Below are 13,461 nucleotides of genomic sequence, written 5' to 3' on the forward strand. Positions count from 1 at the left end.
GCAACCCTGCTCAAGAGCAGATAACTGTGCTCATTTCTAACCTGTCCTAAAGTACCTTTCACAATGGTACCACCAGGAAACCCAACCACCCTCTAAGCTGCCCTTAACTCTTCCCCCACCCCACCCCACTCCAACAACGGACACTGCCCTGTATACTCACTGAGGGCCACATAGACGATGTTGAAGGCGAAGACATAGATTGTGAGGAGGGAGAGAGAAAGGATGAAGAGGTAGAAGTAGCGGTAGTTCCTCTTTCCAACACAATTCCCCACCCAGGGGCAGTGATGGTCGAAGCGCTCTGTGGGAGAAAGAGAGAGTCCAAAGCCAAAAGCCTCCAGAACAAAAATCAACCCCACCATCCCTATAATACCTAATTCAAAGACCTCCAGGATCATTGTCTATTTCAGTTGTAAAAAATACAGGGTTTTTTTTTTTTTTTACTTTTTCAAAATGTTTTCATAACCATCTCATTTGATCCTCACAATTTCCCTGGAACTTGGGGAAAAGGAGATACTCTTTTCCCCACTTTACAGATGAAGAAACAAAGGCATGGAGAGGTTAAGTGATTTGCCTCACTCAGCTCATTAAAAGCAGAGACACTGCTTTTCCAAATAAAATCTTAATCGGTGGGCCTACTAAGTTCAAGAAGAATAAACAGGTCAAAATAGCCAAGGAAAAATGTAAAACTACAATATTTAAAATGGTATGGCATAGCTCAATGGAATGGAAAGAGCCCAGAAACAGATCTTAGAATATAGAAGATTTTGTTGTCTAATAAACTCAGCATTACAAAATCAGAGGTAAAAGGAAGTATTATTCCATAAACAATTACGTGACAATTGGCTATTTGGTGCAAAATAAGGATCGATTTTTTTGTCTTCATACTACTTGTCATAGTAAATTCCAGATGAATTAAAGAACTAAATGTAAAAACAAAGTGAATCCATAAAATAACTATAAAGAATAAATGTTTATTTGTCCTCTATATGCAGAAGGACTTTCTAAGCATAAAAGTACTGGAAGAAAACAGATGACAAGGAAAAATAGATTTGACTCCATAAACTTTAAAAAAGTATTTTGTGGTTTTGATTTGCATTTCCTTGGTGATCAATGATGTGATTATTACACATTGCATGCCTGTATCAAAACTTCTCATGTACACCATAAATATATATACCTACTATATACCAACAAAAAATTAAAAATTTAAAAAATATTTTGTGTATGTTAAAATTACCATAAAGAAGACTAAAGAAAAAAAAAACAATGGCAATCTATGTAAAGTTGTACCTGACTATATGAAAAGTTCTTAGAAATCAATAGGAAAATACAAATACTTCGTCAAGAAAATAATAGTCAAAAGTTACTTGAAATTTGCTAAGAGAGTAATCTTAAGTGTCCTCACCACACACACACATGCACACACAATGTTAACTATGTGTGGTGATGAATATGTTCATTTGATTGTGGTAAGCATTACAGGCAGACACCAAAATCCACCCATACTCAAGTCATTCAGCAGCCCTGCAGAACCCACGGATAAGAAAAGTTGCCCCTCATGTACACAGGTTTTGCATCTTGTGAATACTGTACATTTGAACCTTGAACAACTCAGGTTAGAACTGCGTGCGTCCACTTGTACATGGATTTGTTTCAATAAACACAGTTGGCCCTCCGTATCAACAGGTTCTGCATCCACAACTAAACCTAGATCAAAAATACGGTATTCACAAAATATGAAACTCCTGGAGACGGATACAGAGGGCTGACTTCATATCCATGGGTTCCACAGGGCCACTGCAGGACTTGAGAATGCATGGGGTTTGGTATTCAAGGGCAATCCCTGAAACCAATCCCCCAAGGATACTTAGGGACGACTGTATTTTGGATCCGCGTTTGGTTGCAGATGAGGAACACACTGATACTGTATTTATTGGAAAAAAAAAACCCTCATTATTAAGTGGGCCCATGCAGTTCAAAACTGCATTGTTCAAGAGTCGACTGTACATAAAACAAAAACAAAAAACAAACAAAAAGGAAATAGGGCAAAAACTAATAAATACCATAAAACCTATATTTAATATTTTTCCTAGTCACCAATAATTCAGTGTAATACTAGTAAAATAATAGCATATTTTATGCCTATCAAAATATGAATATAAATAATAAAATCCAGTGCTAGTGAGAATAGGGTAAAATGGACACTCTAACATACTGCTTGTGGGAGCATAAAATGAAAGAACCTTCCCAGAAAGCAATTTGGCAGTACGTATCAAGAGCCTTCATAAAGCTTGTACCCCTTTGGCAGAATAAGTCCATTTTCAGCAATTTCTCATAAGAAAATAGAAATGTACACAGAAATTTTAAGTTCAAATTTTTATTTTTATTTATTTATTTATTTTTGAGACACAGTTTCACACTTGTCACCCAGGCTGGAGTGCAATGGTGCGATCTCGGCTCACTGCAACCTCCACCTCCCAGGTTCAAGCCTCATCAGCCACCCGAGTAGCTGGGATTACAGGCATCCACCACCATGCACAGCTAATTTTTGTATTTTTAGCAGAGACGGGGTTTTGCCATGTTAGCCAGGCTGATCTCGAACTCCTGACCTCAGGTGAAATGCCCGCCTCAGCCTCCCAAAGTACTGGGATTACAGGCATGAGCCACTGCGCCCGGCCGAAGTTCAAACTTTTAAATTAAATTTTGTATTGTTTGGAAGGCCCAGGCAGGGGAATCACGAGGTCAGGAGTTTGAGACCAGCCTGGCCAACATGGTGAAACCCCATCTCTACCAAAAAATGCAAAAATTCGTGGGTCGTGGTGGTGCACACCTGTAATCCCAGCCAATCACGAGGCTGAGGTGGGGGGATCACTTGAGCTCGGGAGGCGGAGGTTGCAGTGAGCTGAGATCACGCCACTGCACTCCAGCCTGGGTGACAGAGTGAGACCCTGTCTTAAAAAAAAAATCTATTATGGTAAAATATACATAATATACAATTTGCCATTTTAACCATTTTAAGTGTGCAATTCAGTGGCATTAATTACATTCGTAATGTGGAACCATCACCATTATCTATTTCCAAAACCCTTTCATTACTCCAAACAGAAACTCTGCACCCATTAAGCAGTAACTCTCCATTTCCCCCTTCCCCATCCCCTAGCAATCTCTAATCTTCTGTCTCTATGAATTTTCCCATTCTAGATATCTCATATAAGCGGAATCACACAATATTTGTCTTTTTGTGTCTTTTTTTTTTCACATAGCATGTTTTCAAGGTTCATCCACATTGTATCAGTACTGTATTCCTTTTTATGACTGGATAATATTCCACCATATGTACATACCACATTTTGTTTAACCATTCATCTGTTGATAGACACTTGGGTTGGTTACACCTTTTGGCTACTGTGAATAATGATGCTACGAACACTGGCGTACAAGTAGGTTTTGAGTCCTTGTTGTCAATTCTTTTGGCTATTGTTATGGAATGAACTGTACCCCCACTCCCCAGTTCCATATGTTGAAGCCCTAACCCCCAGTGTAGCTGCACTTGGAGGCAGAACCTTTAAGGAGGTAGCTAAAGTTAAATGAGGTCATCTGGATGGGGCCCTAATCCGATGGGACTGGTGTCCTTGTAAGGAGAGGATGAGACACCAGTAGTGTGTGAGCACAGAGAAAAGGTCACGTGAGGACACAGCAAGAAGGCAGCCATCTGCAAGCCAGGGGGAGAGGCCTCACCAGAAACCATCCCTTCTCGCACCTCTATCTTGGACTTCCAGCCTCCAGAATTGTGAGAGAAAAATTCCCATTGTTTGAGCCAGCCAGTCTGAGGTATTTTGTTATGGTAACCCAAGCAGACTAATATAGGTATACACCCAGGAGTGGAATTGCTGGGTCATGTGGTAATCCTATGTTTAACTTTTTGAGGAACCACCAAACTTTTCCACAGCAGCTGCATGATTTTACATTCTCACCAGAAATGTATGAAGGTTCCAATTGTTCCACATCCTAAAGTTTAATAATTATGATTGCAGTGTTACAACAATGAATAAAATAGAAGAATGAATAATGTCTAATGACAGAAGACTGCCTGAATAAACTTGAATAGAACCATATGATGGATTATGCAGTCATTAAAATAATATATTAAAGAAACATTTATTAAAGATGTAGAAAAACGCTCAGGATAGAATGTTAAATGACAAAAGCAGGATTAAAAACTCTATCATGTTACAGTCCAATTTTGCAGAAACACTAGTAGGAAATATAGCAAAATGGAGAGTGAATTTAGGATTAAGTTTTATTTATACTTTCTGCACTTCCCATATTTTCCACAATGAACATGTGTTATTTTGATGAATAAAAGACTACAAAAGAATAAAATACATCAATTTGGGCCAGGCGTGGTGGCTCACACCAGTAATCCCAGCACTTTGGGAGGCCGAGGCGGGTGGATCACAAGGTCAGGAGATAGAGACCATCCTGGCTAACACGGTGAAATCCCGTCTCTACTAAAAATACAAAAAAATTAGCCAGGCATGGTGGCGGGAGCCTATAGTCCCAGCTACTCGGGAGGCTGAGGCAGAAGAATGGCGTGAACCCGGGAGGCGGAGCTTGCAGTGAGCTGAGATCGCGCCACTGCACTCCAGCCTGGGAGAGAGAGACAGCCTCCATCTCAAAAAAAAAAAAAAGAATAAAATATATCAATTTGAAAGAAAAGTGAGCTGTGTACTGGTGAAAAAATAAGGCTGTAAAAATGGTCTATCTCCTGCTGAGGAAGCTACATCTTTTCAGGAAAGGGAAGAAAGGTATAGAGAAGAATGGTTATACAGATATATATTTTTTACAGTATTTTAAATCACATCTTTTCTGATAATACAAGTAATACATGCTCATTGTAGAAAACTTGAAAAAAATAAAAGGAAAAATGAAGAAATCACAGTAGTGGAGGATGGCATATGAAAAAATGAAGGAAACAAAATCACTCATAATCCCACAACCTATAGATAATAAACTATAAAAGTTGTGGCATATTTCCTGTATTTCCTTGCATATTTCTTTAAACATCATTAGATTTTTTTAAAATAGGTAACTGACTTCACACTGTAAATGTAGCCTATCTCCCATTTTGTCATTTAGCTTTCTGGTATGAACTCTTTCCATCAGTCTAATGTACGAATGTCCTATTATTTATTTATTTATTTATTTAGAGACAGAGTCTTACTCTGTCGCCCAGGCTGGAGTGCAGTGGCACAATCTCGGTTCAATGCAGCCTCCACCTCATGGGTTTTTTATTCTCATGCCTCAGCCAGGGTCTCAGCTGGGATTACAGGCACATGTCACCACGTCCAGCTAATTTTTGTATGTTTTAGTAGAGACGAGGTTTCACCATGTTGCTCAGGCCGGTCTCAAACTTCTGGCCTCAAGTGATCTGCCCACCTCGGCCTCCCAAAGTGCTGGGATTACAGGAGTGAGCCACCACACCCGGCTCTATAATTTATTTGGCTACTCATCTATTGGTAGACAATTAGGTTCTTTTCAACTTTTAATTGTCATAATAATCCTGAGTTAAACATTTCCACCCCGAAATATTTTCCCACATCTCTGATTTCATGGGACAGACTCCCTAGAAAGTGAACCACTGGCACCAAAAGGTATAGATGTTTTAAGGCTTTCGATTAATCTTATTAGATTGCCTTCCAAAAAGTTTGTTCCAATTTACTAGTGGAAGAATAAACATCAGGTTTTCCTTGCTAATTTTCTAGATTTAAAAAAGCATATTGGGCTGGGGGTATTGGCTCACACCTGTAATCACAACACTTTGGGAGGCTGCAGCAGGTGGGCTGCTTGAGCCCAGGAGTTTGAGACCAGCCTGGGCAACATGGGGAAAACCCATCTCTACAAAAAATACAAAAAAAAAAAAAAAAAAAAAATAGCCAGGCATGGTAGTGCATGCCTGTAGTCTCAGCAACTTGGGAGGCTGAGGTGGGAGGATCACCTGAACCCAGGAGGTTGAGTCTGCAGTGAGCTGTGATCGTGCCACTGCCCTCCAGCCTGGGAAAAAGAGTGAGATCCTATCTCAAAACAAAAGCATCCTGAAATCATTTATTTGACTATTAGTCATGATAACTAGCCAATTATATTGTTACGAACTGTTTATATTTCTCCTGGAATATCAGTGCTTTTTAAAAAAATTGATTTGTATGAGTTCCTTATAGTTAAGAATATTAATAAGGAAAGGAAATACTACCTCACATCAGACCTTTTTATTTTACTTAAGTTCTGGGGTACATGTGCAGGATGTGCAGGTTTGTTACATAGGTAAATGTGTGCCATGGTGGTTTGCTGCACCTATAAAGCCATCACCTAGGTATTAAGCCCAGCATGCATTAGCTATTTTTCCTAATGATCTCCCTCCCTTCCCCACCCCTCAACAGGCCCCGGTGTGTGTTGTTCCCCTCCCTGTGTCCATGTGTTCTCATTGTTCTCGAAAGAAGACATTCATGCAGCCAACAAATATATGAAAAAATGCTCAACATCACTGATCATTAGAGAAATGCAAATCAAAAACCACACTGAGATACCATCTCATGCCAGTCAGAATGGCGATTATTAAAAAGTCAAAAAACAACAGATGCTGGCAAGGTTGCGGGGAAATAGGAACGCTATTGTTGTTGGGAATGTAAATTAGTTCAACCATTGTGGAAGATGTGGCAATTCCTCAAAGATCTAGAACCAGAAATACCATTTGACCCAGCAATCCCATTACTGGGTATAGACCTTCTTCTTTTTTTTTTTTTTGAGATGGAGTCTTGCTCTGTCGCCCAGGCTGGAGTGCAGTGGCGCGATCTTGGCTCACTACAACCTCCGCCTCCTGGGTTCACGCCATTCTCCTGCCTTAGCCTCCCGAGTAGCTGGGACTACAGGCGCCCACCACCACGCCCGGCTAATTTTTTGTATTTTTAGTAGAGATGGGGTTTCACCATGTTAGCCAGAGTGGTCTCGATCTCCTGACCTCGTGATCCTCCCGCTTTGGCCTCCCAAAGTGCTGGGATTACAGGTGTGAGCCACCACGCCCGGCCAGACCTTCTTTAAATATCAAGTTTCCTGCTTCATTTAAAATGGGTTTCGACAGCCGGGTGTGGTGGCTCATGCCTGTAATCTCAGCACTTTGGGAGGCCTAGGTGGGTGGATCACAAGGTCAGGAGTTCCAGACCAGCCTGACCAACATGGTGAAACTCCATCTCTACTAAAAATACAAAAATTAGCCGGGCGTGGTGGTGTGCACCTGTAATACCAGCTACTCAGGAGGCTGAGGCAGAAGAATCGCTTGAACCCAGGAGGTGGAGGTTGCAGTGAGCCGAGATCATGCCACTGCACTCCAGCCTGGGCGACACAGTGAGACTCCATCTCAAAAAATAAATAAATAAAATGGGCTTTGACAATAGATGCTGATGAGGCTGTGGAGAAATAGGAACACTTTTACACTGTTGGTGGGAGTGTAAATTAGTTCAACCATTGTGGAAGACAGTGTGGCAATTCCTCAAGGATCCAGTACCAGAAATACCATTTGACCCAGCAATCCCATTACTGGGTATATACCCAAAGCATTATAAATCATTCTACCATAAAGACACATGCACACATATGTTTATTGCAGCACTATTTACAATACCAAAGACTTGGAACCAACCCAAATGCTCACCCATGATAGACCGGATAAAGAAAATGTGGCACATATACACCATGGAATACTATGCACCCATAAAAAAGGATGAGTTCATGTCCTTTGTAGGGACATGGATGAAGCTGGAAGCCATCATTCTCAGCAAACTAACAGAGGAACAGAAAACCAAACACCGCATGTTCTCACTCATAAGTGGGAGTTGAACAATGAGAACACATGGACACAGGGAGGGGAACAACACATACTGGGGTCTGTCGGGGGGTGGGGTGAGGAGGGAGGGCATTAGGACAAATACCTAATGCATGCAGGGCTTAAAACGTAGATGACAGGTTGATAGGTGCAGCAAACCACCATGGCACATGTATACCTATGTAACAAACCTGCACATTCTGCACACGTATCCCAGAACTTAAAGTAAAATAATAAAAAATAATAATAATAAAATGGGTTTTGATTTATAAAAATCTTATATACATATAGTAGCTTTTTAGTATACACGCTGCCGAAGAGAGCACCATATAGCTTTTACCATATAAAGCAATATATATCTCCCAACCTTTGCCTAAAGAAATGGCTAGTAAGAGGAAAGCAATGCCCTTAGGATGCCACATGGTATACAGAAAAAACATTTATCCAATCATGGGAACTCAAGAAAAAGTAATTTTAAAAAGAACGTTAGAAGTATGCCTAGTGATGATATAAGCAATTTCACATATAGGCCTATCAACAGGAATCTTTATGGCCCATTTCTCATCTTGGCCAGGGTTTAGCACACAGTAGGCAGTGATTACAACAAAGCCACATATATGTGGATGGAAGCACAGACCACTGTATTAGACACACATATACCTGACCCTCTTGCAGCAGCAGCAAAGAGAAGAAATAAGCAGTTTGGAATCAGACCTGCTCTAGCCTAATCTCATACTAATTATGTGAACTTACATACTGGTGCTTCACCTATTTCCTCATCCGTAAAATGGGGATAATACCAATCTCATGGGGCTGTTACAAGTCTTAAATGAGAGAAAGGTAAATCACTTAGCACAGTGCCCAATATGTAGTAGAAACTCAATAAATGCTAGCAACTTTCCTCTTCTTGGGTTGCGTCTTAGACAGACCTTCCTTCCTCAATGCTGCCCTCCAGTGGACTAGGTGTCTCCTCCCACTATGTAAGGTGGGTCCCACATGAAAATCCAGTACAGGAAAATCTAAATTTCAAAAATAGGTAAAGTTTATTTTTCTCATTTACTAAAGAGGTTTTTGTAAAGTTTAGGCTAGAGGATATTTAAATTTTGATTTGATCTACACAAGTACAGCTGATTTGCAGTTTTTCAGGAGCTTGTTGCCTATCTAAATTTCCCTATCTAAATCTAGCTCATTTCTCATCTAAATCTATCTTCCCTCCTCCCAAAATTGGTGACCACCCTGACTTTCTAGTTCAACTCAGCCTTTTCCCTAGGCAATGTCCCCGTAGTTTTACTCACCCACACAGTTGTCACAGATGCTGCAATGGGAGGCCCGGGGAGGCCGGAAGATCTTGCATGTGTAACAGTATTTCAGTTTCACAATCTGGTTGTTTATCTGGAAATTCTTGATACGAGGCGGTGGTCGCTGGCCCTGGGGCACCGCACCATTGGTAGCTTCTGTAAATCAGTAAAGACAGTTAATATCACAGCTAGCCATTACTTGAGCCCAAAAGTCTCACCACCTCTCCAAAACCAATGGGGGCATTCAAAGGTTCCCTAAGCCCCCTGTCTTTTATAGACTAGACACTCAACATCACAGAATATGCCCATAAAACTCCACTAAGTGCGTGCAGTTCTGTTGTATACATAAGAAAAAGTGTTTCTTCGAGGCTTTTTTTTCTGATTACAAAGAAAAACATTCATTTAAAAAAATAGCTAAAAATACATTAAATGAAAACATCCAATTTCACTAATAATCAGAGAAATAAAAATTAAAGCACAAAGATACCATTTTTACCTATCATATTAAAAAACTTTACAAAGAATAAAAATACCCCATGTTAGCAAGGGTGGGGAAAGGTCATTCTTAGATCTTATCAGTGAGCAATATGGCAGCTGCTACTAAACTTTTTTTTCTTTTAAGATAAAGTCTCGCTCTGTCGCCCAGGCTGGAGTGCAGTGGTGGGATCTCAGTCTTGGCTCACTGCAACTTCTGCCTCCTGGGTTCAAGTGATTCTCCTGTCTCAGCCTCCTGAGTAGCTGGGATTACAGGGGCCCACCACCATGCCTGGCTGATTTTTGTATTTTTAATAGAGATGGGGTTTTATCATGTTTGTCAGGCTGGTCTCAAACTCCAGACCTCAAGTGATCCACCCGCCTCAGCCTCCCAAAGTGCTGGGATTACAGGTGTGAGCCACCGTGCCCAGCCAGCTACCAAAGTTTTAAACGTGTATATTCATTTACTGATCAAGTCTACTTCGAGAAACTTATCAAAATTATAATGAGATATACGAAAGATGTTTATATAAGGATATTTGTCACAGAGTTCCTTTTAATAGTGAAAAACTAAAAATAACTTCAATGTCACAATAGAAGGGTGGTTAAGTAAATTATGTTATGTGCATAGAATGGAATATTATGCAGCCGTTAAAAATGACATAGACGAAAGAATGGTGAAAACAGGAAAATACAATATATGGCAAAATGAAAATGTATGTTAAAAAGCAATACGCATAAAACAATACTATCTTGCAAACAAAATATATGCATGTGAAAAGAAAAGACTGGTAACACAAAAACAGTTACTGAAATAAAAGTAATGCTTGCTTATTGTAAAAATTTTGGAAAAAAACAGAATAGGGCCAGGCATGGTGGCTCACGCCTGTAATCCCAGCACTTTGGGAGGCTGAGGCAGGCGGGGCACCTGAGATCAGGAGTTTGAGACCAGTCTGGCCAACATGGCAAAACCCCGTGTCTACTAAAAATACAAAAATTAGCCATGCATGGTGGCACGCATCTGTAATCCCAGCTACTCTGGAGGCTGAGGCAGGAGAATCGCTTGAACCTGGGAGGCAGCCTGGGTGACAGAGCGAGCAAGACTCCAACTCAAAAAAAAATTTTTTTTTGGAAAAAAACAAAGTATAAATAAGAAAACATAAAAATCACTGACAGTCAGTCTCTCAGCTCAGAGATATTTATATTTTTTGGCGTATTTCCTTCTAATCTTCTATTAACAGGTAAACATTCATAATTTTTAAAAAATTGAGATCGTATTATAAATGCAGATTTGTACCATGAAGTATTTACTTAATATTATATGCTGTGAACATTTTCTCATTGTTAATTTTTTTCTAAAACATAACTACTGGTAATATTCCATCATATACGTGTACTATGATTTATTTAAATATTCCATATTGTTGGGATTTTTTACTATTTAGGTGATGTTTCATGTAAAAATTTAAAACATTACAGAGAAAAGCTTAAATCTCCTTCGATCACCACCTCAATCCTAGTCCCCTCCTCCCTTCCAAGAACATACTCATGTGTTAAAATTAATTTCTAAAACAGAAAGAATAAAGAAAAGAATGGTGAAGTATAAGCAGTAATACATGAAGTTGCCGGCATTAAAATAGCTACTCATGTTTAAAAGAAAAGAAAAAATGATGCACCAAAAATCCTTCTACAGTAATTTGTAAAAATCTGTTTATCTCCTTTAGCTAAACCCTCAGAGAAGTAGAACTACTGGGTCAAAGGGTATGACCCTTTAAAGTCCATATTACTTGTTGCCAAACTGCTTCCCAGACAGACCGTATGAATTTGCATGCCTGCCCATCCGCAGCATATGAGAGTGCCTGTCTCATTGCACTCTCACCATGCAGTATAATTCTAAAAACAGAATATTTTTCAATTCACTTTGATTTTAAAAATATCTGCCATATGGAACATTTTTCCTTTTTTTGTGGAGTGGGGTAGATGCTGTGAAATCAAACAATAACAATGTGTCACAAGTCTTAAAAGGATGAGGACAGCTATTCATTAGAGGATAAGTACCAGCATGCCACCTTAATATTCTATGCATATGCTTTCCATGAGGGCACCTGGGAGACAGGGTTCACGGTTCACCTTTCTCAGGAGGCCGTATCAGGCAAGGGCATCACATGACTTCCTCTCTCCCCATCCCCCACCCACAGCATACCCAGTACAGGACTGAATATAAGATGACAAAAACTTGCTAACATAAACATACCTATGAACTGAAAAATGTACTCTTCTAGTGAGAGAAACATGCTAAATGCAGAGGCCACAATGTGACTGCTTGAGTCTGAGCCCCAGGCCCAGTGATCAGGCAGAAAAGAGCTAACTTTGTTAACAACCTGCTGTGAGAGGCAGGAGACAAGTCAAGGTACTGCCTTGACCCTCAGTTTCTCCATATGTGAATGGGAAGGGAACTGGAAAAGAATAATCCAGATGGAGAAAAAACAGCACTCACAACTCTTCCTCACCATCTTGCTCCTAACTACTCCTAGTTCTATCGGGTCTCCCCAGAACTCCAGCTGTGCCAGCACATGTCGCCTCTGCTCTCTTCCCACTATCCCCACCCTCACCCCACCCCCAAATAGTTATAGCTCACATGTGCACAAACCCATTTCTCCTTAGCTCAACTAAAACAGGCTGGAATTTTTCAAAATGAAATCCATTAAGAAGCCTAAGGGAAAACACAGCTAAAATAAACAAAAGAAATACATGGGCTGAGCACAGTGGCTTACGCCTGTAATCCCAGAACTTTGGAAGGCCAAGGTGAGAGGATAACTTGAGGTCGGGAGTTCAAGACTAGCCTGGCCAATATGGTGAAACACCGTCTCTACTAAAAATACAAAAATTAGCTGGGAGTGGTGGCGGGTGCCCATAATCCCAGCTACTCTGGAGGCTGAGGCACGAGAATCACTTGAACCTGGGAGGTGGGGGTTGCATTGAGCTGAGATCACGCCACTGCACTCCAGCGTGGGGGACAGAGTGAAACTGTGAAAAATAAAAAAGAAGAAAGGAAGGAAAAATAAAAAAGAAAGGAAGGAAAGGAAGGAAAAAGGAAGGAAGGAAGGAAGGGAGGGAGGGAGGGAGGGAAGGAGGGAAGGAGGGAGGGAAAGAAAAAGAAAAAAGAAATACATGGAAGCCTTCAAAGCACTGTCAAAGAACTAAAGGCTAGCCACAGATTGGTGCTCTACTGGCACAGCTTCTTAGTCTTACAAGTCCTGGGTCCCTTTTTCTTACTCTGTCTAGCTTGGATGCTGACTCAAGCTACCTGGGTACCAAACCTGAGAACCATTTAGGTAGGCACTGCTGTTGATCTGGTGGGCTCCCACTCCCTCCTAGTACTTGCATCATAGTCTTCTTTCTCACTGTGAGATCCCAGGATATCTCCTCCTCTGGCCCTGGGATGGTTCTGCTTCAAATCATGAAGCCACCCTGGCTCCTAGATAATGTAGCACTTCATCTCTGTACCAAAGATCCTTATCCTGAGCTGCAGTCTGCACTCTACTGAGCCTGCAATTGCTTCTTTTACCCCTCCTAGAATTCTCAGTGGTTCCTGGCACCACAGCTGCCCCCTTTCACATTGCATGTTCCCCTAAAGCAGCGTTTTTTGTTTGTTTGTTTTGGTTTGGTTTTTTGAGATGGAGTCTCGCTCTGTTGCCCAGGCTGGAGTGCAGTGGCGCAATCTAGACTCACTGCAACCTCCGCCTCCCAGGTTCAAGCAATTCTCGTGCCTCAGCCTCCCGAGTAGCTGGGATTACAGGCACATGCCACCAC

The 13,461-nt window shown here is 40.8% G+C and overlaps 1 protein-coding gene across 2 annotated transcripts in view; it reads right to left on the bottom strand.

The window, feature by feature from the left end:
• Positions 1 to 13,461, bottom strand: part of ZDHHC9 (zinc finger DHHC-type palmitoyltransferase 9) — a 38,663-nt gene that overhangs the window by 9,226 nt on the left and 15,976 nt on the right. For both annotated transcript variants that reach the window (XM_003818930.5, XM_008972346.4), the window contains exons 5-6: positions 9,172 to 9,330; positions 161 to 298 (exon numbers count right to left, since the gene is read on the bottom strand). In XM_003818930.5, the coding sequence (XP_003818978.1) occupies positions 161 to 298; positions 9,172 to 9,330 (297 nt within the window). The remainder of the gene's footprint in view (positions 1 to 160; positions 299 to 9,171; positions 9,331 to 13,461) is intronic.

The sequence above is a fragment of the Pan paniscus genome, chromosome X (assembly GCF_029289425.2).
Source record: "Pan paniscus chromosome X, NHGRI_mPanPan1-v2.0_pri, whole genome shotgun sequence".
Lineage (NCBI taxonomy): Eukaryota > Metazoa > Chordata > Mammalia > Primates > Hominidae > Pan > Pan paniscus.